Source organism: Paroedura picta, chromosome 4, assembly GCF_049243985.1.
Source record: "Paroedura picta isolate Pp20150507F chromosome 4, Ppicta_v3.0, whole genome shotgun sequence".
Taxonomy (NCBI): domain Eukaryota; kingdom Metazoa; phylum Chordata; class Lepidosauria; order Squamata; family Gekkonidae; genus Paroedura; species Paroedura picta.
The window spans coordinates 69912373-69938950 of NC_135372.1; the positions used below are offsets into that span (position 1 = coordinate 69912373).

General features: G+C 40.7%; 2 protein-coding genes across 3 annotated transcripts in view; one reads left to right on the top strand and one right to left on the bottom strand.

The window, feature by feature from the left end:
• Positions 1-366: 366 nt before the first annotated feature.
• FPGT (fucose-1-phosphate guanylyltransferase) lies at positions 367-12775 on the bottom strand. Its single transcript, XM_077333333.1, has 4 exons — positions 12564-12775; positions 8158-8325; positions 6657-6749; positions 367-3599 (listed from the first exon to the last, which is right to left on the bottom strand). Exons 1-4 carry the CDS (start codon positions 12640-12642, stop codon positions 2158-2160), a joined length of 1782 nt encoding a protein of 593 aa, XP_077189448.1. The 5' UTR covers positions 12643-12775; the 3' UTR covers positions 367-2157.
• Positions 12776-12877: 102 nt separating this feature from the next.
• The window catches only part of LRRIQ3 (leucine rich repeats and IQ motif containing 3), a 44728-nt gene continuing 31027 nt past the window's right edge, over positions 12878-26578 (top strand). Inside the window, exons 1-4 of one of the 2 annotated variants that reach the window (XM_077333334.1) lie at positions 12878-13010; positions 16874-17173; positions 20042-20365; positions 23139-23272. In XM_077333334.1, the coding sequence (XP_077189449.1) occupies positions 16910-17173; positions 20042-20365; positions 23139-23272 (722 nt within the window). In that variant the 5' untranslated portion in view covers positions 12878-13010; positions 16874-16909. Of the gene's footprint in view, positions 13011-16873; positions 17174-20041; positions 20366-23138; positions 23273-26578 lie in introns of those variants that run through there. The other variant, XM_077333335.1, reaches the window with a different exon arrangement.

Genomic DNA, 26578 nt, shown 5'->3' on the forward strand with positions numbered 1-26578 from the left:
GAACTGTAGAGGATCTCATGTGAAAGCAACTCTGATGATTTTGATCTTTGGCTTTGCTCCATGAAATTAACTGCCCTGCTGTTTGGTGCTTCCACTATCTGGCACAAGACCATCCAGCAGCAGATTTTTGGACAGGAGTGGTCTAACCCATGAGGGGGTCCAATTGGGATGTTGGGAATCACAGAAAATTGGCTCCAAGTTGTTCTGCATAGAAACTTATGAAACATAGATTCCCCTAAAAGCCCTTTCTTGTTTCAACATGCATACATTTTATAACCAAGCTGAAGTGGGGCTTTCTATAAGTCACATAAGAAGGTTACAACAGTTCAGCACAAAGAAAAGTATATAAACACACACACACAAATGTGCCACACAAAAATTGCTTGGTGATAAAATTAATTCTGAGACTCAGAGATACAGGGCAGAGATCCAGGTTACGGTACTTGCAAAGATTATATATGAAAGGAAAAGGTTACACTATTTTTTATTTGGAACTGCATTTCATACTTCTATAATTTCTATCAGCCATTCACCTGTTATTATGCATAGCAAACTCTTATTCTTCAGACACAGAATTACAAAAAGGATGAAATAGTTTGAATTACTTGAATTCAAATGCTGTATTTAATATTCCAGTTCTATAAAGCATGTGAAGGGTATGTGTCAATCTCGTAGTTAAAGCTGTTCAATAAGTATTTGCATGAAAGACGGTCAAAATGAAAAAGCTTTGGATGACTGGGGGAAAAAACCTAGAAAATGTGTAATAATGGGAAAAGGATTTAGTTTATGAGCCTGATTATTAGAACCACAAAGGTTAGTATACATATGTATCTATACTGAACTGCTTAATTCTAAAAGGTAGCTGAAAAAAAGTCTGAAGGCAAACACAGTCATGACACATCATGTATAACATATGTGCTGACTGAAGGCTTCCTTGTCTGGGCTGGACAGGCCAGAATCTGGCTGAAATATTAGCAATAATGCTAACTGGCTTTTCTGAATGCCAAGAGGGTATGCTTGTCAGTATCACTGAACAGGGATTGTTCACTGAACAGCTTTGGCTGCTGCATACATGTGTAAACGGGACCAAGGAGAAAATGCTGAAGGGCTGTTTGCTCAATATGACTGATGTGAAGACAATTAATTGGCTTGGTTCAAATATAATCGTTAACCATGGCAATATGAGTAACAGTGCCATAAGTCCATTGATCCCCTATAAGCCCTGGACCTCCTTCAACTTACACACTGTCTTTCCCCATGTCTTCTTTTCTTAAGTACAACTCAATAAAGACTTCCATGGGAAAACATACTTCATTACTATGCCACCCTGTTACACTACACTAGATAAAAGCCCATTATGCATGGCCGCCGAAACGGCGATTTCGGGTCACATGGAAAATGCGGAGGGGGAAGAAACGAAGCAAACCGCTTAGACAACTCTAGACAACTCTACAGAACATTCAGCAAACTTGTAATGAAGGCAACACTCTTAAAAATGATTTACAATTGAAGAATTTAAAAAATGTTTTGAGATATTATATTTATTAAAAGTTTTCAAAGGGCCATGCTTCAGATGTTGTATTCCAGTCTATTTTGCTCCTTCGCCTCTCTTGCAATAGTGGCAGTCAGGGTGGAGCTTGTTTTATGCATAAAATATAGATTTGTGTTCTGAATGCACTCACCAACTTTCTTTTTGAAGTTTCAGTGCTCATCAACAATTTAGAAAGGCACTTTTAAGTACACAGCTTTTCTGGTCATTTCAAAACAAACAATCCTGAGTAGGGGAACGTGTGTGTTAGAGCTACCATTCATCTTTTGAAAAACTTTTAAGTGGCTTGCAATCAAACTTCTAATTAATAAGTTCCCCTCTAGAATTAAAATCCAAAAATATATTAGCATTCAAAAAATTACCTCTTTGTGTTTCCATAGATTTGAAATATTTCATTAATTTTTTTTCATCAAAAGACTAGTTTATCTGCATTTTTGCATTATTAATGTTATGCTACAATAATATTGCTAATGCCGTTTCATTATTTCTACTTCACTGAAACACAAAAAATGTAAGTGGACTGCTCAGTACTGCATTTCTCAAAGCTTGAAAGCAATCAATCCTCTTCAAATTAAAGAACAAGGGAAGCTGTACCATTCTCATAGTTTTTACAAATCAGATTTTTCTGTCACTCTTTGCAGAGTAATTTCTTTGTAAAGTTGCTGTCTGAACTTTAACATGTCTTCTATGTCTTTGTAGCAAAGCATCTCTTCCACAGACAATAACTTTAAACCACCCAGCTGAAAAGGTGACATGTTCTTCACCGAATTTATAATCCTTAACGAAACTTCTACTGAATCATTCCGAGTGGAGCAAACAGGGAAAATCCGAGCTGTCCATAAACCTAAAGCTGACTTGTGACCAGAAAAGAGCTGGTCTGAAACTCTCAAGCCCCATAGCTCTAGGCATTCTCCAAGGCTGACTCCAAAATAATGAAGCAAGTGCACATCTGACAACTTTGTTACATTCTTTTTCAAGCTGTCTTCTATTCCAAACACCATGCTTGCATACATTAGTTCTCCATCAATCCTCATGCTTAGTGTTGTTACAAATGTGTTTGGTGGTAGGTGTGCTTTTGTATCAATACAACAACCACTGATAATACTGTTAGTTCCCACAGAAACTTCAGCTCCCAGCCTGGAGTACTCAACTAACGAGCCCGGTGCAATGCAGCTCGTGGGACTGAGTATGGTATGAATAATACACACGGATTTCTCCATATCTTCTGCACTCTTTGGACAGATGCTGAAAACGCTTGGCAGCAAACCCATTTCCTGTTGCAGCTTTCTATCAGAGGTGAAATGAAATAAGTACTCATGTGTAGTCCCTATGTGATAAAATTTGGAATTATTTAACAGTATAACATTGAGAGGCAATCCCTTTAGAAGCCTAAATATCTTCTCTCTAATTTCCACTAAACATGATTCTTCTTTTGAGACATTTTCTATGTTTTTCACATAGTCCTGCGTTGCTCCAGGGCCCAGTGCCTGCAGAAAGTCACCATAAGCATCTATTTCGCAGCAAAACTTGCCCATTTGTTTATAAAATGTCAGCAACAGTTTGGCAGTGGTGTGATCAATATAAAACAGACTATCTGTATACACATACTCAGAGTTCAATGTTGAGTCTCCCATCTCTCCAGGAGATAACTGACTCATTAAACATACTGCTCCAGACTGATGCATGCGCTCAATGCTAGGCTTATGCAGGAAATGATTACAAGTCCGGTATTCAAGTTGCCTCTTTTCTGTCAAATGAGAAGATGGCTCCAATACAAATACACCATGAGTCATACCAATGGTCAAACTGGAAGGATGAGCTAATGCAGTAAATCCAGGCTGATCAAACCTGATGAAGTCTGTTTCTCCAATACTATAAAGTTCAATATCATCTGCACAAGTAATCAAAACACCTGGATTCATTTGGATAGGAAAATCAATATACATTGCCAGTTTTAAATCCAACATCTGGTAAACTGGGTCCCCAAAAGGCAAAGCTGTGAAAATTTTTCCCAGGGCACTCGCATTAGGTAAACGTTGACTATAACCACCTTAAAACAAACAAACAAGAAAATCTATTATTATGGATAATAATGGCCAAATACATTAATTCACATAAACACGCCTTAAAAGACTTCAAAGTCTTATTCGCATAAAATTATCAAGGAGAAAAGGTTAGCACAAGCTAGCTTTCCTCATTTTTTAAAATCTATACTTTTTCCTCAATGTCCCTCCCGTGTGAAGTGAGAAGTTTGCCATATGTGTTTGTGTGTGAGAGACAGAGAAAGAGGGTTTTCTCCTGTTACCTTTTACCTCTGGGATATGGATTTTCAATAGAAGGCTATGTTCCCTGTCTTGAACCTGCTTTAGGCAGCAGCTAAAGCATCTATTTAATCATGTATTTTGCTGAAGTTGTCCTTTTTGAAGTGAGGCCTCCAGAACTGCACACAGTATTCCAGTTGGGATCTGACCAATGTGGTATACAGTGAGATTGTGACAACTTGTGATTATGATGTGATGTCTCTGTTGATACAGCCCAAGACTACATTTGCCTTCTTTACCGCTGCATCTCACTGTCTGCTCATATTTAGCTTAGTCCACAAGTATCCCAAGATCACGTTCACATACTGCTACCCAGAAGCGTATCCCCCATCCTGTATGCATCTTTCTCATTTCTGTGACCCAGACGTAGAACTCTACACTTCTTATTGAATCGCATCTTGTCCTCATTTGCCCACATTTCCCTGTGTGTTCAGATCTCATTGAACTCTATATCTTCTGGGGTGTTTGCTTGTCTGCCAGGCCAGAAGACAGACTGAAACAGTACAAGGGCAGATACAGATATTTCTGTAACTGCTCAGCTACTACCCATTCAATAATTTTGCCCCCAAATGACAAGTTACAGATTGGCCTATAGTTAGCTGACAGTTGAGAATCCAATACAAACATTTTCAACAAAGATCTAATCACTACTTCCTTAAGCACTTCAGATGCTTAACTTCCAAAACACTATGTGTAGCAACTCTGCACGATTTCATGATCTGTGATAGGCAAGAACTGAAACTAGATGCAGTATTTCTGACAGACCTAGAACAGTGCTGACATCCCTCAGAAAGAGAAGAGTGAAGGAAACATATGGGGCAGCTGACACCACTACTGCAGAAGCAAGAGTAGCATTCGAGTCAGATTTTATCAGGAAAGAATTGCGCAAAAACATCAAAGCAAAAGGTCAGGTTTCTATTTGTCTGTGACTCCACTGTAGGAGTTTTGAAAGTCCAAGGCACCATAGATAATTGAGCTATATACAATTTAGATGATGCAATGTTAGCAGATAGTGCTACCTCAGAGGCTTTCAAATTGGCTTTATGGGGAGCTCTACTAGATTTAGAATGAGTTTTTCACCACGTGTTCAAGTTATCTCCCAGCCATTTTCAGATGAGTCCAATCTGAGGAATATTACAGTGTAGGAACCCTATAAGAAACTGGGAGAAGGTCCCAGGAAGCAGCCAGGCTCTATCATTGCAAGTCCCCATCAAAGACTCAACAGTGTCATCATCAGGGTTTCTAAAATCCACCAAGGCATTCTGTAATCTATAAATTTCCAATGCAAAGGCAGCCTTCAAATATGGCTAATGAATACAAAATAATGCAAAGGAAGAAACTTACCAATCTCTTCAATTTGGGAACAGAGAGGAATTGAAAGAGAGAAAATGCAAAACCCATAGCTGTGAGAGGGTGTTTCCTGTTTGTACATAGTTTTCTGATGTTCAAGATATTTATCATCCTAATATATTAATATTAAAGTAGGAAAAGCTACCAAAGTCTTTAAGATACTGGATCAAAATATTAGGTATGGAAGTGGTTATTTTACACATACAGAGCTGACAGAGATGAATGTGGGCCATGAGTAGACAATGTAAGTGCTATGCGCTATACAGACTTGACAAGACTTTCCTTCAGTTTCTGTAGCAATGCTGATATGCAGCAATTTATTTGTTGGATATTCAGTTCAAATAATATTCTTTTTATTTAATTAGTAATCATGACTAAGCCTGTAGTCTGAAGGATATTTACAGATACACATGCTCAGTGGAACTTACTTCTGAGTATCATTCTATCATGCGGTTTTCCTTCCTTCCTCAGATTAACTCAGAAGGGTATACATAATGAATATATGCTTAGCATTGCACTTCAAATATGAATGTTAAAAATTCATGTCTCCTTTACCTCCTTTTTAAAAAGTCATAATGTCACAAATAAAATTTCTACATGTATATAGTGAACAGACTCAATTGTCTCTATCAGGGGTATCTTAATATGATCAATTTATCCACAATTGGACATACTGACAATTAGAACAATACAAAATGTGTAAGTTTAAAAACAAAGCGCTATTTTACATAAGTTACCCAAGGCATGGCCCCAAACAGAGATACAACAAATTATTAGGAAAGTTGGATAATTAGGGTTACAGAAATGGGGTAACAAACTCATCAATCCCAAATCAAAATTAGTCAATATCTTGAACAAAATAACATTACTTAGAAAACATGTGCTATTATAAGGTCACTCTTCAATTTAAAAAGAGCATGTGCTATATTGCATAATATGGTAGTCATTATTCGCAGTGGGAATTGTAATCTGCTGGAAAAACAATGAACGCTCTATCTTGATCTACCCCCACAAGGCTGTTGTGTGGATGCCCCCCTGGCCAAGCTGCTTACCCTGCCATGACCCCTGTGAAAGGGTTGTTCGACCGCCAAAGGGGTCCCAACCCCCAGGTTGAGAACCACTGCTGTTAAGGTATCAGTGTGTCTTGAGGACAGTTTTAAGAAGAAGAAGAAGAAGAGTTGGTTCTTATATGCCGCTTTTCCCTACCCGAAGGAGGCTCAAAGCGGCTTACAGTCGCCTTCCCATTCCTCTCCTTAACAGTCTTTCCACCTGATAGTGTTGGGGTAGTTTAACTTAAACAAGCCAAGCTAATTTGTTTAATTTTACTTCATAGAAAACTTCATAGAAAACCCCAATTCACCTTCATTTTTATCTTTTTATCAACCTTTTTTTTTTAAATGCAAAATGCAATAAAAGTGTAATTCAAAGGAGATTACCAGAGTGGATTAGTATGACAGTAAGAGAATCCCATTTATCACCATAATGTTCTTCCAAGCACTGAAGGACATGAAGTGTGGATCCACCATTTCCTATAAAACATTTCAACAAATTCTTCAGTTTAGAAAGAAAAACATCTGTAAATAGGTTACAATGGATATTGTACATTTTCAATGTGCGACCAGTGAACTGAGCTGGCCTGCCATAGCTTTCATGACAAGTTTCTCCCTGTTGGAATCTGTGTCAGTTCAAATTCCAACTCAGCCATGAAGAAGCTTACTAGGCTACTCACTGGGTCCTGGCCCTGACTCATCTCACAGGAATGTTTTGGAGATAACACAGAAACACCTACTTGTTGTCTAGAGGTCCCTAGAGAACAAGTGGGATACAAATGTGTTTTAAAAAAATTATATAGGGTAAAAGACACCACAGGTTTCTATTAGAATTGTGCTTTTTCTGATACATCAGTCTGATTTTAGGACACTGACATAAATGCAAAACATTTGAATGCTTTTAGATATCAATATCCTACTTCAGATATGTTTTCATAAAACAAAACAGTGCTGTATGATGACTACATTCACTGTATTTAATTATGCCTGTCACCTGGAAGAAATCCAAAAAGTATGGACCCTTACATAGCTGGCAGTGGGAAAACTCTGACTGCTTATAGGATACACTACCAAATTATGAACTATTTCTGTTAATTTGCTGTGACGCAAGACATAGGGGGACCAACTATCATTTGCATGACCCACAGAGTACAGGATTCACTGAGTATAATTATTTTCTTACGTCAAAGTCACTGAGAAATTAGAATAATATTTCAAATAGAAGCACAAAGAACTGAGGAGTATAAAAATGACTAGCGCTGTGTTTACTGATATTTCATGTTCCTGTTTCTTATGATGGATTTATTTAGATATAGTGCTGACCAAAGGGTTGACACCAAAAATAACCACTATCATTTAATTCCCCATCCTAAGGGAAACAGCCCCACAATCCAAGTTATCATAAAATCTAATGAGAAGGCATCAAGAATAATACCTAACCTAGGATAAACCTTAATGGATCTATTAAACTACTACCGTCCAAAAGAACATCTGACTCATTAATACTGATGGGAGTTACACATTTGAATCAAAAGAAGCATAATAATGGTATTTGAACATATTTTTGGAGATTTAATTAATATAATTCAGCTTCTAATGGAGTTCTGGAAATCTTTCAGCAAAAGAGATACAGCTGTCATAATATGCACCAAAATGAAAACCCCTTTTGTCTGTCTGAAAAATTAATCAAATTATACTGAATATCTAAACTACAAACTGACTGGCTTCTGTTCACCAGATGACTGAAAAGTTAGAGAACTGCAAATTTAAGCCAATAGTCAAGGCCTGCTAACTTCAATGGAAGCAGTTACTGTGCTTTGATTTTACTGGGAGGATTTCTGTGTACAAATTTGCTTTTGATATTAACAGGATATGGTGTAGGATTTACCAATTTTTGGTCCAGGGGGATCAACAAAAACATGGTAATGAACACCGAGAGGTAGTTCCTTTCTCTTCAACTTTTCTGATAACTGTTGCTGGTATGCAATTTCTTGCTTTTTGTCAACTGCTGTAATTACAACCACATCCCAGAATTCTCCAGTTGGTACAATTTTACCTGTTGGAAAGCAAGAATATTATTGTAAGAGACAGAAAAATGGCTTCGGTTAGAGATGGCCTGGAAGCATGTTGATGCCGTTAGTAAAATATTTTCTTTCCCATCAGATACTAGGATTCTGGCATTGCCTGAATACTGTGTCTATCAAAGTAGATGTTGTAGCTTGCTTGTATCGCTCCATTCTTTCACCTATTCCCATTATATGCCAGTCAGCCCAACCTCCCTTATATGTCAATTTAGAACACTGTAATTACACATCGGAATTGCCTACTGCTCTTTAACCACTTGTATTTGTTTCTTAGCCTTAAGATCACCAGACTCCATATACAGCATCTGACATGACAGTCTGGATTACTCTCTATTCAAACACCTATTATGCACAGCCGCTGAAACGGTGGCATGGAGAACGTGGAGGAGGAGGAAGTGAAGCAAACCGCTTACGCACGGGACGGAACGCAACGGCAGCAAAATCAGATTATGCACACAGCTACTCCGGAGCCGCTTCTGGTTGTGCCCTGATCCCGGGAAGCTCCACTTTCTTCCGCATCTCACTAACGCGGCTTTTTCAGCGGCATACGTTGACTTTGCTCCCGGTTGCCACCTGCAGTGTGCATAATTGGTGATTTTAGCCGCCGCCATTCCACCCCTAATGCGGACTTTCCACTCCATGCATAATGGGCCATACTGATCTTTATTACCTGTTACATCTTAGTCTTATTCAATTTTTGCTGAAACACATGTACCAATAAGAAAAGTTTCCTCTATTCCGCAAAAGTCCTGCCATTGCAAAGTGGCACAGAATGGTATTTGCACTTTAGTAAAGTCTGCATGCTGTGAGGGCAAGCTACATGTTAAAATCAAACACATTTATTTCATTATTTTATTGAATATATTTGTATGCCACCTTCCTGCCCGATTTTGGCCCTTAAGGTGGAGAATGAATAAAAGAGAACAAAAATGAACTTGTAAAAATAGTACATATTAATAAAACTGACAATTAAAAACAACCAAGAAAGAAATTAAGATGGCTAAGGCCGATTCCATGTGGGCAGAAAAGGCCAAGAGGGCGTTCATATGGAAGCAGGTCTAATCCCCGCTTCCACATGACACAGCTGCTGGTCTAGTCCCCCCACCCCTGCTGTGGAACTATTCAGTTGTGTCTGTGTTCCCTAGTGGGGCACATTTCATTGCAGACCAGCTCCGCCTCTGAAATGCATCCCCCATGGGAATACGGCAGTGTCCTAGACCGGCACTGGTGGTGTGGAATCGACCTATGACAGACAAAACAGAAAAATCTTCACATATTATTGAAAGACAATGATTGATGGGGAGAGGTGTGGGGAGGAAATTCCATAATTCTGGTATCATGATTGAGAAGGATTTTTCTCAAGTTGCCATGCAACTAGCCTTAGACAGCTGGCACACCTGAAGATGATCATAATGGTTGGCAAAGTTATATGGCAATAGACCTTAAGGTATGTATATCCCAGACCATGTAGGGATTTAACAGCCAATACCAGCACCTAGAATTGGGCCTGGAAACAGACTGGAAGCTGGTGTAAATGTAAAAGATTGGAATGATATGATTTCTGTATACCACTCCAGACAGCATTTTCACTGCAGCATCCTGTACCTACCTACTGCAATTTATAAAGGTAAAGGTATCCCCTGTGCAAGCACCGGGTCATGTCTGACCCTTGGGGTGACGCCCTCTAGCGTTTTCTTGGCAGACTCAATATGGGGTGGTTTGCCAGTGCCTTCCCCAGTCATTACCGTTTACCCCCCAGCAAGCTGGGTACTCATTTTACCGAGCTCGGAAGGATGGAAGGCTGAGTCAACCTTGAGCTGGCTGCTGGGATCGAACTCCCAGCCTCATGGGCAGAGCTTCAGACAGCATTTCTGCTGCCTTACCATCCTACGCCACAAGAGGCTCTTACTGCAATTTATAGAAACCCTTTTATGGGCACCCCCAAGTAAACTCAAGTTACAATCACATACAAAGCCCTGCACAGTCAAGTTACTATCACATACAAAGTCCTGCAAGAACGCCCTGCATAGTCTTGGACCCTCACATCTGACCAATCCTCTTGGATAGAGATGCAATTCAGAACATCCACATAGAAAACATTAGACTACTCCCATGTACATATAGCCACACAGAAATATTTTTAGCAGCCTCACACATGTGCAAAATCCACCAATTACTGATTATCTTTAAAAAGTTCTGGCTCAAAAAGGATATCTGAAGACAGCAAGATGATTTTGTTGCCTTCCTGGATATGTAATTTATTAATGCACAAGGGGAACAAATGTCTAGGTGCCTGGCTACATATTCAGTGACTATGGAACCCAAACATTTCTCTCCCAAAAGGCAGAAGAGGCTGCTTTGTTTAAAGTGCAATGACATCCTCAGATTACTTTACTAGGAGCAAGCCCCATTGAATAGACCAAAGTAGGATTCTGCTTAGGATTGCACTTGTTCACCTTAAGCTTTGCCTTTCAAAAGGATAGGAATATTTCCTTATCTGAGGAAAGGAGACACTTTTGTGGCTTCTCCTGCTCCTTCTGCTGAGGTTTGCTGCTTTTATTTTTAGGTTTTTTCTGGTAGCTATTGGAGGATAAGCCAAGAGTTATAGTTCAAGAGTTAACTGCTCCCTCCCTTTATAAATAAGAGAAGATATAAAAAGAAAACAGTATATGTATCTGTAGTGAGACATGATTCCTTCCCTCAGGTAAGGAGGAAGTCTTACTCATTGGGTGGACTATAAGAAAACAGGACCCCTTCCCATGCTAGTGACTTCCATGTCTGTGTTTTCAACCAGGAGATAATGAAGAACACTGATTTGGGATGAAATTGTTCTCATGTGCATAGGGGGTAGGAGAACTCAAGCTCGGGCATGAACCTCTTAGAGACAGGAGACAACTGGAATCAAAGCTAATCATCTTCTCTTGGTGTTGTAACATTATAAGCATGTGCATTTATCAGAATCTAAAGCCTGTGTTATTAAAATAACTGGACACAACTTGCAAATGTGTGACAAGCCACAGCGCAGAAATAAACCCACTGCATTAGGGTGACTTTGCTCCGAGGAAATGGTACACAGGATTGCAGCCTCAGCCCCACACTACCTTTTTCAGCCTGATGCTCTTGTTAGCTGTCAAGTTATGCTTCTCTCACAATGAAGACAACTGTAATCGTCTCCTTGCCAGGAGTATGCTAGCCATAAAGTTCCAGTGAACCAGTGGCCCCTCCTCACTTTATTATAATTATATATGTGCATATAATAAAAAACACTGATAAACTCTCAATTATATATGTGGTGGAATACCATCAACAGTAACACATGAGGAACAAAGACCAGACATGTTTTGACCTTAAGGGTCCTCCCCAGTGTTCAAGGAATACTTAGATAGTAACAAACATACATTAGGGCTTGCTAGATGGTAAAAACAAATCTATAAAGTGATGCTTCAACTAATGTACGTTGTATCTAAGCCTAATATGGAATTCATATTTTTAAAATATTATTCAAAGTCCACCAGTCTGTATTGCTCAGCTCTCATCCAAAGTGCATTCTCATGGTTTGTTTGTTTGTTTTACTGTATAAGTACATTTTAACTTTCTTGAGCACCAAGGAAGACCCTTTGGGGGTCAAAACACATCTGGTCTTTGTTCCGCATGTCCGCCTAAGCCATGGGGGGGGGGGGGGATGGACTGCTACTCCCTGCCTTGCTTCAGCCGCCGAGGCACGGGATGGCGCCGCCCCCATGTCCTTGCCATAGGGAGGGGCGAGAAAAAGTCGCACCACAAAGCCTCGCCTCACCCAGCCCCGACCACCTTGGCTAGCCGCTCCCTGTTCTGCGAAGCCGGGCCGGTGCTCCCTCCTTTCCGAAGGGGGTGGGTGCCCTTTTTCAGGGCCGCCCCTGTTTTTTGCAGAAGTTCTTAGGATTTGTGATCCATTGCAACCTGTCTTGTTTTTACTTCCTCCCGGCCGGTTACTGGACCAGGAGTCCATAAAGTGCAGGCAAGGAATGTGAGACTGCAGCTACTGAGCATGCTCGGAAATGTGGCTTTCTGAGGCGCCAGAGTGGCTCCGGCAGTCGCTCCACCCTCCCGGCCAAGGAGCCTCGGTGCTCGCCTTGAGCGGGCCGCCTAAGGCCGGCGTGGGGAGCCAAGGCGGTGATGGGAAGCCAGCCGCACAGCGCCAAGCGCCCTCCCCACGGCCCCGGCGCAGCACCTCTTAGCTGGGCGAACCTCTCCAGCCGCTTCTGAGTGGCCCGTTGCAGCAACAGCTCCGGCTCCATCCCGGCCAGCATCGCGCCTCCTCCCCCGCCGGCCTCGCTGGCTGGCTGGCTGGCTGGCTTCCGGAATGGGAGCGCCGAGGCCACCGCCCCTTCCCAGTCGGCTCCGCCGGGAGGGGGCGAGCTTCTTGGTTGTCTGGGGAACCACTGGGCGCTCGAGGCGACGTTGAAGCGTTTTCAGATATGGGGGGGGGGGGGGGGGCGGAGAAGCTTCGGCGGGCGGAGCTCGCTGCTCAGCGCCAGGTTAGGACCGCGGACCAGTTAGAGGAGTGACGCCTAAAGTCGTTAATAGAAGGGGCGGGGGGGGGGGGGGATTGCTCGGTGGACAGAGTTGAAGTCAAGATCTGTCTGGCTTCTCGAGCCTCGTCTGGTCAACCAAGCAGGTATTTTCATGCACGTGAGATTTCTCCCTAGATTACATAATGCAGGCGGGTGTATCGGGTCTAAACGCACACAGAAACGCACTATATATGGGACGAATTAGCCACTTACAGTCCCTCTAGTCTAGCCATATAACAATACTCTTTTTGTGTTCTATGCGTTCTATGAAAATTTTTGTTGCTCCATGTAGGCCAAATTTTAATCAAAAACCCCAGCCGGTCAGTGGTGTCCCGCTTTACCAATGTTGAAATCTGGTCACCTTAGACTACAGAGATCAGTTCTTCTGGTGAAAATGGCCGGAGAATATGGCATTATACACTGGTCGCTCCCCAAATCCCTGCACTCCCCCAGGTTATATCCCTGAATCTCCAGGATTTTTCCAAACAGTAGTTGGCAGCCTGAACCAACACTGTAGGTGGGCACTGTATGAGAACTAGGAGAGGATGGGGCACCCCTTCAGATGAGGGACAGAACATAGCCAGCCAGGCTCTTGCTGTAGCAAAGAATAAGACAGGAACACCTCTGACTATGATTGCATAGGATGGGGCTACCTTGCCTGACTTTGCTGCAGGATGGGGTTTGGGAATGATACAAGGCTGCATTGCACAGCCCTTCCTTGCTTCTCAGTGTTTTCTTGTATAGTTGAAATTAAATAGATGCATCTTACAATCAGATCCCATGCTTATTAAAAGTTGGGTTTGGGGAAAGCCTACCTGAACTGGCTTTTAACATTTGATCCAGCACTTACCTTTAAAATAGCGTGTGTGTGTGGGGGGTCAATTCATGAGCACATACAACAGCAGTAGGAGCATTTTCATTTCTTCTATTCCACATGTGTGCCATGGAGGGAACTGGCAGTAAGACAAACAGTCCTCCCTCCACAGCTCTTTTCTGCTAGTGAAAGGGAGGGGATTATGCTGTGCACACTTGGGAGTCTCTATGCCCCTGTCGCCATTTTTAAGGCAAGTGCTAGGTCACACATTATATGTGAGCTGAGTTTACCTTTTCCCAACCTGCACTTATCTAATCAGACCCTTAGGCACTGGGGAAACAAGTTAAAATATTATTACCAGAGATAAGAAAAATGAGGTTCCATAATGAGGCATAGGCCATTTTACAAATAACACACAGCTTATCAGACTACTATTAGCGATTTACAATCTCTACTTGATAATGACTGTTCTCTTTCACAAGTATTGGAGTGACCTTTTCTTGCTCATAGGCAGCCCTCTAATCTTAAACAACTCATCCACAATAATATCCAAGTTGAACATGGACACTGGTACCAGAGCTTGCAGTAAACTTTGCTGCCATATACACCCAGACAACACAATTGCTGGACCTAACAACATCAACTACACCATCTCAAGTTTAGTCACATGCTCATATTCTAACATTGTGTATGCCATTAAATGGTAACAATCCCTTCCATTCTTTACATAGGGCAAACAGGTTAAAACCTCTGACAAAGGATAAGAGGGGACAAATATCAAGAATCACAAGACTGAGAAACCTGTAGAACACTTCAACCTTCCTGGACATTCAATGAATGATCTCAAAGTAGTTGTTTATTACAAAGGAACATCATGAACAGACTGGAAAGGGAAATTGCTGAGTTGAAAGTTATTACAACACTCATAACAACAGAATTCGTAGGACTCAACAGGGATATTGATTTCTTGTGTCACTAAATAGGCTACCTTCATTCAGCCGTTATATCTGCTTTCCTAACAATCCCTCAGAAGAGCCATATGTCATCTTTATTTTAATTTCTTATTTGAAATAATAGAATTGAATAGTAGATTGTAATGTAATGTGATAAATAGTGAAATGTAGTGTATTTCTGTGGGCAGAGAACAGGGGAGATAAATCTACACAGCCAGCCACCCCAGTTCAATGAAGAAGGTATTGTAAAGATGCCTTCATGCTCGAAAGGAGATGGATGGAGTGTAATGGTAGGGTCTCAGTTAATTATTCAGTGTTCTACAATTAAGGATACATATATCCATTAATCTTTAATTTCAACATTTATTCAACCCAAATAAATGGTAACCTTGAAGATAGATTCAGGTAGGTAGCTGTGTTGGTCTGAAGCATAAGAACAAAGGCTGAGTCCAGTGGCACGTTTAAGACCAAAAAATTTTTTGTTCAATGTGTAAGATTTCTTGTGCTAATGGTTGGCTTTAAAACAAGGTGCTCGGACCCCTGTATGATCAGGAGAAGGCTGCCATATCAACCACCCCACCTCTTTCCCAGCTCATTTCTCACCTCCAGAAAACACAAACGGGGCTGTTTTTGCCTGCCTCAGTTGTTAGAAGGCTGAACAGGTAACTGAAGCCCAAAAAGACTTTTTGTGTAAATGGTTGGCTTTAAAACAAGGTGCTCAGGTGGTTCATGCAATTTAGGGTGTTAAATCCAGTTTTCTCTATTCCTGAAATCGTGAGTTAAAAATGGCCAAATTGCGACCCGGCTGCTGGACAGCCTTGGAATAATGGTGACGTCATGTGGAGGGGGCTCTGTGTGCTGCCATCATGAGAAGGCTGTCCAGGAACATTTTCCTTGGTGCGGAAATGGCCTTTCACTAAAGGTGGAAGAAAAAATGCATGTTCTTTTTAATGACAACTGTCCACTGGCTTAAGAGATTTTGCTGAAGCAAAGTTATTTAGGGCTATTGGTTAAGGGACAGTAGTGTTAATCTTTAGCTATTCAATTTCATGATGGTTGTTTCTTCAGATATGTATGTCCCACTTTTATCCTCATGTGGGGATAAAATGGAAGAGGAGAGTACGGTGGAAGCTGACAGGTGGGGCCAGTAACAAATTGGGAGAGTCCTAATGTCACCATGGCTGACACGTGGTCTGAACCAAATCCAGAGGATGGTGAATCAGCATAGTTGTTTGAAGTCCTACAAGACTATAAGTCTTAGATACTGCAGCGTCCAGGCCATCACTGCCTCCAGTAGGCTCAACAAGGCACCTAGTGGAGCCAGCCAGATGGCTACGTTCTCCACCGGTCCCCATTCTATGGCAACACACTCAAGATTGATGGCACCGGGAGAGCCCTATAGGAGAAAGCCTCCCAGTATCGCCAGGTGTGGACAGATCTTTCAGGGTGACTGTCTTGCTCTCTCATAATCAGGTCTCAGTCATGCACGCTAAGTCTACCCCCTGCCCTGCGAAATAGTCTTGCAAGGTGGAGTTCTTGTTGATCGACCTGGCATTGCACAAGGTCACTCTCACCCACTTGGGAAACCTTCCAGGGCCGTCAAGAAACCCCAGGATTTCATGAAAGCCTGGTTGAGAAAGCCTGGAATAGAGACTGAATATAAATGAAAGCTGGTAATGAGAGAATCTTCTGTACCTATCATTACAATGGTGCATTGATATTTCAGCGCCTTTAAAAAAAAAACTCTTCAATGTGGGAGGCAGGTGAATGAGTGGTTTGTTGAAGACCACATTCAAATCAGAGAAAAGTGACTGGAGGTAGGTGGGAGTAGGCAGGACAGCGAAAAAGGACAAAAACATTACATACTTTGTGTGTGTGTGTTTGTGTGTTTGTGTGCGCATGCATTCCGGATTATATGTAAGCTATAATAGTTTCCATTATTTTTTTCAGTTTTTGTTGGCATCTTAATGTTTTGATAATGTTTTGTTGGTATCTTAATGTTTTGATAACATGTAAAAATAGAAGAGCGCTGTTAAGAGTTTCAACTTTCTCCCTGTCTTCATTTTTGTGGTTAGATTGTCTTTTATCTAGCAAGCGGAGTGTTGTACTAAACAGTCAGATACTTACTCAGGGCATCTTAAGTTTTTCTTTTGAAAAGTTGAATAAATTGATATACTGTGTAATCTCTTTCCTCCTTTAGATCTCTCATGGATAAACCCTAAAAGAGATAACAGCCATGGAGGAGAACTATGAAGAATACCTTGTCTCTGTTTCTAAAAATATGCTATTTGAATGTGGACAAACAGCTGATCACCATGAATTAAAGAATGTGGAAGATATTGTTATGGTTCAGTTATCTGCACAGTATTTAAAGAACGTAGGATATCTGCAATACTGTGGGTCACTTAAAATATGCATCTTGTCTGGTAATTTCCTCTCAAATATTGATGCACTTGAATTTTGTACTCATTTAATTAAGCTGGATCTGCATAGCAATCAGGTGAGCAACAAGAATACAACGGGTGCTAGAGCTTGGCAGTGGGAAGAGGAAGGGGAGGAGTTGTCCAGTCTGTAAGGGCATGGGGTTGAATGTTGAGGCCTAATGCACAGGGTGGTTGTGCAGATGAAACAGGAGACAAAAGAGCCAGTTTCCTCTGCAGAATAATGCTGTGCAGTGGCCTCAAACCTGCAGAGAATTGCAAAGAGGAAAGACACATGGCTTGGCTGTGTCTAACCCCTGGCCAGAGCAGTATTTTAAGTGAAAAGGGGCTTTTCTGTGGCCTCCCTGTCAACCAACTGTTTGGCAGAAGCAATTTTAAGAGATACACATAAAAGAATGAGTCAATAAAATAAACTGATTTATGTTTTTATGTCTGTAGAGCAGTGGTCCCCAACCTGCGGGCCGCGGCCCGGTGCCGGGCCGCGAAGGCCATGGCGCCGGGCCGCGGCTCCCTCTCCCCGCCCCCCCCTGCAGTAAAAAACTTCCCAGGATGCAAGCTTGCGGCTCGGGAAGCTTCTTACTGAGGGAGGGCGGGGAGAGGGAATCAGGGCCGGGCCGCGCATCGCTTGTGCGGGCGCGGCCCGATGCATGGGCGTGGCCTGATGCGCAGGTGCGGGCCACGGGCGCGGCTCGATGCGTGGGCGCGGCTCGATGCGCGGGCATGGCCTGTGCGGGCGTGGCGGGCGCGGTCCGCGTGGGTGCGGCCCCGATGCCCTGCCGGTCCCCAGCCTCAGAAAGGTTGGGGACCACTGCTGTAGAGTACTGATCCAAGCTTAACCTATGCTCTTTAAACTGCAAGAGTTGCCATGATTTAATATTTTTGCTTGTAACAAAACCAGAATTTGTGTGTGTGTGTGTGTGTGTGTGTTGGGGTGGTGGGAGTGCATGTGCTTGAGTGAGAAAATGAAAATGGAATCCCTTTAATATATCATATTGCATGTAGAATTTTAGACTAAGGATGTTAGCTTTAGAGCAAAAATTAAGTATAAACTTTCCTGCATGAGTAAGACTTAATGTGACATTATTTTTGTGATAAGACTACTTCAAATTTCAAAATTCCAATATATACTTATACTAATATTACTCAGATATTAGACCTTTGAACTGAATTAGATCATGACCTGAAGTGCCAAATAAAGTCTGTAAGGTCTTACAGATCAGTGTGATTGCATTTTAGTTATTTTGGCTTATATCCTTTGTAAATTTCTTGGCTAGCTTTCAGAATTAGGAAATATTGGTTCACTAATGTATAGCCATTTTAAGTATACCGATAGGTTTTTAGAAATGGGAAATAGAAATCTTCCATGCAGTGAGCTCTTCTCAGCCTATAAGATACAAGTCTTTGTTGATTTAGAGTTGATTTTCACTAAAGACATGAGTACTTGCAATAACCCTCCTTAAATGGAGAGTGCATCCCAGGTCCAGGCTGGCGAGCCTGCTGCTTCTTTGACCAAGAGGGCACTGTCGGGAGGGGTTGAAGGATTTGTGAGGGATGGAGCACCAGAGCCAGTTTAAGGATTTGGGGGGCCCTGACAGAGCACACTTGCAGCAAAAGCAGCCAGACTGGGAGCAGACGGGCCCCACACACTGGAAAGGGGTGTCATTCTGAGGGTCCTTAAAGAGGGAAACCGGATTTTCATACAGTACAATCCCTCTGCCTCAGGTCTGAGTTTTCAAATGATGATAACAAATCCTAAAAATAATATATATATTTTTAAATCTCACTAATTGCTACTAGGACTGCGACTTCTTTTGAATTCTTGGACATGTTAAGGAATAGAGTAGTAAATATATAATTTTTGTGGCCATACTGCTTATGAAGACTAGCATTAAATAAAGACAATTCAAACTAGTAGCAACCGATAGCATTAAAATACTTTAAAAGATCCATGGAAGCAGTAAAAGAATTTAAAGGCAAGAACGGGAGGTAGTTTTATTGTCAAAGGTGCATGGAACTCCACAAAAACTTAGGAATTAAGAAAAGTTTCCCTGGCAATGAAAGCTTTCAAGTGGGTGCCAGACACATAGCCTTTGCAAACAGTTCTGACATTTGGGTGCTATCTGTAAACTGCTCGGGGAGCGGTATAAATAATTTGCTAAGGGCCGAGTCCGGGATACAAAACGGGTCAATCAGAAGGTGCTCAGTGTGCGCCTTCTGATTGGCCCCTAGGCCCTGGACTGACAACAGAGGGGCCAATCAGAAGGCGCGAAGCGCCCTCCGATTGGCCCATTACCCGACTGCCTCCCTGCGGGCCTCGGAGCAGGCCTGCAGGGAAGCTGCGGAGTTGGTGAGGAGGGAGTGGGCGGGGGAGGATTTCCTGCAGGCCTTGGGGCAGGCCCGCCGCATCAATGACATGACGGGCCTGCTCTGAGGGGGGCTGGTGGGGGAGGCTTCCATGTGGGCCTGGAAGCGGGCCAGCTGTGTCGGGGACACGGCAGGCCTGCTCCAAGGCCCGCAGGGAAGCCAAGGAGTCAACGGGGAGGGGGGTGGGGGTCCCCATGTGGGAGGGCCAGGGGCCGCTACTGCGGCCCCCCCTTTCAAAGCCTGCTCTTATGAGCGGGCTTTAACGCATAGTAGTAGAATATTCTGTATCCTGTATCCTTCTCTCTTCTTAGAAGGTGAATGCAAAGGCAGAGGCACACAATGGATTGTTCTGTAGCTGACCTTAATTGATGGGAGCTGTGATAAAAACACAATTTAACATAGGTTTCTCCCCTTTTTTTGTTAAGAGGACAATCTTAGCTTCAGTTTTGAACTAGTTTTAGCTTTAAACTTGTTGAGTGGTTAATTACATTGTATGTTTAACAATACAAATACTTTCATATTACCTTTCCACTGCTCAAATTGTGTTCTTCATTGTATTTCAGATGGAAAACCTTCCAGGCCCTGTATTTTGGGGGAACATGAAAAATCTAAATATTCTGTATCTTCATGATAATACGATTTCAAACCTTGAAAATGTGCATTCATTATCTTTCTGCCCTAAACTGATTGCCCTCACCTTGTTCAATACTCCTCTAAGCTTAAAAATAGCTTATAGGCACATTGTTGTTAACACCATTATTTCACTCAAATCATTGGACTACTATGTGATTTCTGATGAGGAAATAATAGAATCCTGGCGACTCCCTGAAAAATACAGACCGTTTACACTTAATTTTTTTGTTGATATCTGCCCTCTTCCTGGAAAGGTAACAAAACTCAAAAATCTAGTTTTATTCAGCTTAACTGTATAGGAACATTAAACCTTAAAATAAAAAAAAATGCTAATCTCAGCCATTAGTGTTGATTTTAAGAATATAGTTGCACATTTAGAGTTGTTCTCTCTTCTGTGACGGGAAACATCTTGCATTTTGTGAAATCACTTCAAATGTTTTCCTCACAGAATGGGAACCTCTTTTGCTCCGGGTTGTGCCAAGTAATTAATGTATATAGCCCATAATTCCATTATTTCTTACCAACCATCCGCCAAATTATTAAATGCTTTGAATAACATGTAGAATATTTAAATAATTGGAGACATATAGCTGGAGATTATACTGCATGTTATTGTTTATTTGGCTGTTTCTTTAGTACAGTGACATATAATTAACAGTATTGTCTTCCGTGACCACTTTGTATGTACATGAAATGTACTTAGATTGATAATGCTCAGTGCTTCGCTGTTTGCCCTCACCCTTTCATGACTTTAGGGATCAAATAAATTTTTGACCTACTGAATGTGTTTCATACTTGGGGAACTCATACCTGAGTACAAAATGAGCATAGGCTATCGTGTTTAGCTACAAAATGAAACTGAATATTATATTTCATAGCAAATTAAACAAATGCATTTTGGCTCTAGGTTTTATCAGAAAATGATTATAACAAATAGTGTAAAGGAAAATACGATAGGTATATAGTTGTTTTACTATAAAAACTTTTCTATTGTCCTGTGATACTAGTAATATAATATCCTGGAACTATCAATATTTACAGAAAACTAAATTACTTTGCTGCACTCGAAATGATTGACATTTCTATAATAGGTGAGGTAGTCTTGAAAACTAAAGTTTAAATATTTTCTATGAGAAGACACATCTTGACACATCTTAGCTCCTAGTTAGAATGTATTTCCCAGCTCAGTTTCAATAAACATACACTTTAAAGACCAGGAAGTTGCTCCTCACAAGCCATATATATATAGGATAATAAGATATAAAAGGTATGAATAACAATTAGGACTAAATCTGACAGAATTTAAATGGACTCTGCTGCCACTAAAATTAAGGTGCATCAGTGGTATCTTTAAGTAGCCTTGTCAAGCCAGATTCCATTTATAGGATATGTTTTTATTTCTTCCAGATTATAGGGTGTAAACTGCATGGAGCTTTTATTCCAACCCCAGGTCGATTCAGTCCTTGCCCTCTACACAGAATGCGATTTCCGTTTTGATTTAGGGCGATTTAAATTTTCCTTCTGCAGCAAGGATTGATCCGGAGTGACCCTACCTTTATTGTGCGATATCTTAGAGTGCTTTTAATCCTCAATATATTTTAAAATCGCATTGTTTTGAATCTGGGCTCTCCTCCGTGGTAGAGAACCCATGACTGGCCACAGATGGTCATGTGACAAACTTGCCTTAAAGGAGAAGCCCCTAATTTCTCTCAACTTCTGTCGGTCTTGGGTTTTTTTTCTGCCTTCTTCGATCCTCTCCCCCCCCCTTCAAGAAAAGAAAGGATTTTTTCCTCCCTCCTCTGACTTCTTGGATCCTCTCCCCCCCTTCAAGAAAACAAAGAGTCTCTATTTGCCTCCCCCCCTCTTCTGAGCCTCCCTAACCATGTGCAGAACACATTCCTGTTTCAATGGGGAGGGGGGGGAGAGGAAGACTCGAGTTCAAATCGATCTGAATTCAACAGGATTGACAATGGAATAAACAAAGTAAGTGCAGACTCTGCCTAGGATTGTCAGCTCTAATGATTATGAATTGGAATGTAGATAACATCATTTTGTTAACCATCACCATACATTGTGTCTGGAAAGACCCCTTGAAAGTGGAGTCTGAAAAAAAGCTATCATTTAAAATCTCTATACATTTTCCTATTTATGCCTTATTATTATTGTTGCACAAGATGGGAGAGGACTAGTTTGAAACTTACAGGTCATTGCAGGGAAAGTGCCAAGTCACAAGGAAGACTAATTGTTCTTTGTGATCTTCCTGATAACAGTATTTCTTTGGCAAATTTGCCATATTTACTGTGACATTTAGTCGTTCTTTCTGTGAGAGCATTTGTTTTGTGAATTTCTTCATTTTTGTTTTTTTTCGTGCCTCAATAGTGGGACATGGCTATTTGATTGCAGTCACTGAGGCAGTAACTGCTGAACCCTACTACCAGGCATAGATATTTTACTGAATGTAGTTGCTTCTGCTAGCATTCCCTTAGCAATCACAATATTTGCACCTACTTTGAATGGAATCACTAGAGCAGGGGTAGTCAACCTGTGGTCTTCTAGATGTTCATGGACTACAATTCCCATGAGCCCCTACCAGCGTTTGCTGGCAGGGGCTCATGGGAATTGTGGTCCATGAACATCTGGAGGACCACAGGTTGACTACCCCTGCACTAGAGGGTAAAGGAATGTATGATCCCTTTATGAAGACATTCAAATCAAAATTATCTTTTACCATTCTGAAGTAAGGATTAATACAAAATTGGATGTAAGTACCCTGTAGGTGCATGATGTGTTGGAACTGTCTTGATGGTCATAGTTCATCAGGAAGGGAGGGTGGTCAACTCTTTCAGCTGGGAAAATAAACTGGTTGGTGAAGACTTTGGATGTTCAAGCATGCTTTCAGTTTGGTGCTCTGTTGTATGTTGGCGAAAGCTGGAAAGCAAACATTGGAACTATTTTCCAGAGTATATACTTTAAATGCACAATCCGATTTAATGTATGTTCAAAGAACACTTTCATTTGTTTTTGTAGAAAACTACTTTTCAGGAAGAAATGAAACTGGTAAGAGGGATAATTTCCAAGATCAATCACATTCTTTCTCATTATTCTCCAATCCTGATTATTCAGAAATGGATAAGAGGACATCTACTTAGAAAAAGATTGTGGTAGGTAATTTTCACTTAATCAGGAAATATTTTTGTGCATAGGAGAGTACCCAATTTAAATTGCCTTATAAAACTCCTTATAATATGCTTATAAAATGTCTGTAATGCAGCAAGACTTGCCTTCTGAAAATGAATGTTTTGTTAGTGTTGTTTTGTATTTAGAAAATTTAGTGAGGGACAATTAGTCAGCAAGATTATAGCAGAATAGTTGTTAACTAAAGTGTACAGCTAATGATTTATTGATCCATTGAATATGTAATTTATTATAGGCTATTTCTGTGTTATAGGAACAATGTTTTGTTTAATCCACACTCCATTAATATTTGTGGCAAATTATTTAATAGTTCTGGATCATACCTAATGTACCTGTGTATTGGGTTATACCATTGTATTCTGCTGCTAGCCTTGTCCTGAAAATTTGCAGCAGCTGCAACATCAAGTAGTATCAGTATGTTGGTGCAAGGTATGACAATTAAATTGGCACAGTGTTGGTCCAATAATCCATTCCAAGCAGTTGTTGGCCTAAAGTACATGAAAATTGTTTATGCTTTTTGCAAGAATGTTTTAGTGTACATAAAGATAGGAAATAAGTGCCTGTTCATCCACAGCCATATTCATTCAGTGCTTCCCTACTACACACAAAAAGGGCAAAGTATTTAAGAACGATATTGTTGAAATCTTGGAAAATGTCCTTAAATTATTACAAAATACTGTAAAGAATACTGCACAATAAGAATATAAAGGGTTTCTACCTTATGTTTAGAGCAAGCAAGCTGAGGTAATTCTCAACGTGTTTTCACAGACTTTTTTTTAGTTTGATATGTTGTAATCTTACCTGAAATTATGCCCTCAGCACCTATTAGAACTGCTGGAAGTTTGAAATAGCTGCAAACTGAAATCTAAAATCTATTTTAGTTAACAGATTAATGCCCAGTATAAATATATCTTTTCAGAAAAAAAATTAAAAGTATCACAAGGAAGTGAAGCACTAGTATGAAAAATAGTCATGCACAAAATTGTGGAGACTAAATGATAAGCATCTTTATTGTGCTGACATTAATTCCAAGTAATATCCTTAGTTTTGCTTCTCAGTTTTATGACCTAATAACTCTAAATTTTTCTGAAAACAGCATGAAAAAATTATTTATTTATTTGATTTTTGGCTGCCCTTTTCTGACTATGGTCTCAGTGTGGCTAACCATTAAAACCATCTATCTACAAACTTTCCTAAAAATATATTTAAAACCATTCACAAATTATGAATTTTTCTGATGCAATGAGAAACAATAGTTACTGATAAGAGATGTCCCACCCTAGCATGATAGAGACCAACTCTGGTGTTGAATGGTTCTTACAACTGTTGCAATTAAGGGAATGAAGATATTGTCATGACATACCTAGGCCTATGATTGAGATGACTTTGTATTTCCTTAGAAATGTCCCCTGGGGAGCAATATGTGCCAGCACTGAAGCTTGGCTTGTTAGACAGAGACGAGATTCTTCAGAAATGTATTCTCAGTGACAACGATGTAGAGGATTACCACGTATTGTTAGGAATCCTAAATGGCCTTACGCCCTACTAAACTAATTGAAGTCAGTGAAGATGAATCTACCTGGGGAGGGAGTTCCAAAGTTTTGGTGCCATGGCTGAGAAGTATCTTTGTCTGTTGCCACTCCTAACCTAATATGTCTGGAGCACCAAAAGCAGGGCTTCCAAAGGTTACTGAAATGGGCAGAGTGTAGTGAATGATAAATATCCATATACTTATTGAGAACTGAGAATGTAAAGAGCATTCAGTCTCAAAATAGCTGAATTTCACCAAATCTTATGTGTATGGGGAGGAAGGTGGCCAAACGATGGAAATTTGAGTCCACGGGTTCATTATGATATGATGTATTACATCTGCTAATGTATCTGCTCAAATGAGATTCAAATTGGTTTTAGTGGCTTAGTCACCTTACAGGTTCTTGGTTAACATACGACTTAGTACGTGTATGGTTCTACTTGCCTCCCGTTAACATGAGCTTAAGAAATTGAGGCAACTGTAGTGCTTAGTGTAGCTTCTTTGATAGTATTTTTGATTGTTCATGAGTATGATCAGAGACAAGAAGTAAAATTCTAACTTAAGAATCTTGAAGACAAGCTTTTACCATGATCAGGTTTGGGTCTGCATATATCCATATGTTAAAACACGCACCTTGAATTTCCATTTCCAGTAATATTGTTAAACACTCTCCAGTAAGACATGCCACAGCCTCTGTAGAGCGTTACTAGAAACTGGTGCATTGGATTTTATTTGTATTTAAGGTGGGAAACACCTTGTATACAAAAACACAAATGGACTATTGCATTAATTATACGTTAGGTCATCCAGTAAAGAATGACTCACTGAAATGTTACGGATATAAAAATTTGCTTTGATCTTTCACTGTGATATCTGAAGAAAGGTATATTCTCTAAGGTATTCTGAATTCATGTACTAGGTGAAATATACCCCATACCAAATAATGTAAAATTCATGCTTAGCGCCATAATTTCTAAGAAGAAAAGCACTGACTTGTGCCTTTGTATTATTTGCACACAGATGGTGCTCTGTGAAGCATTCAGCAAGCAAGCATACCACATCTGTCAAAACACTTTCTGTCCATTTCAGCATCTTGTGCTGAGTAGTAATAGAAAGGTTGTCAGTTTAGATCAGTGGATCTCATTGAGTTGACTAGTCATTTGTGATTCAGGGGCAGTCCAAGTGGCTCAGAAGCTGCATATAGCACTTTTGAGCAGTTCAAGTGCACCTCTTTTGGTAATTCAGTGAGTAATGAAGATGTCATCAAGAAACGTGTTCTGCAGTGACATATTCCTGCATTTTCTTCTCCACTGCAGAACACGTGAGGACTGTATGTCGGAAGCAGGTGAAGGATATAAATTGACTAGAGGCAAAGCCCATTGCACCCAGGAATGCAACAGGCACTAGCACATACACCTATACTGTGACCTTCCTGGGTTTTGGTACTCCCCACTCACTGCTCAGTCTTGGGATCCAGTATAGTAAAGTGGTTAAAGAGCAGCAGACTGCATTCTGGACCAACTGTAGTTTCTGGATCAGAGATAAGGGTAGTCCCCCATAGAGCAAGTTGAAGAAAGTTCCTTGAGGTTTCTTCTTTAGAGACTTTAATCCACATAGTATTGCTCCTTTGTTGTGGAGTAACACTTTGTTGCTTAAAACAAGCCTACACTGACTGTCATCATTATTTTGATACATTCTACTGTTTGGCAAAAATGTTGAAAAACACTCAAAGCTATTCTTC

What these genes read in the sequence shown, in the direction of transcription:
- FPGT (XM_077333333.1), bottom strand. Translation starts at nt 12,642, where the DNA reads ATGCTGGCCGGGATGGAGCCGGAGCTGTTGCTGCAACGGGCCACTCAG. An exon ending in GAGGTTCGCCCAGCTAAGAG is followed by an intron (nt 8,326 to 12,563) that starts GTGCTGCGCCGG and finishes GCTTTCCAACAG; the next exon opens with GTAAAATTGTACCAACTGGA. An exon ending in TCCCCCTGGACCAAAAATTG is followed by an intron (nt 6,750 to 8,157) that starts GTAAATCCTACA and finishes AATGTTTTATAG; the next exon opens with GAAATGGTGGATCCACACTT.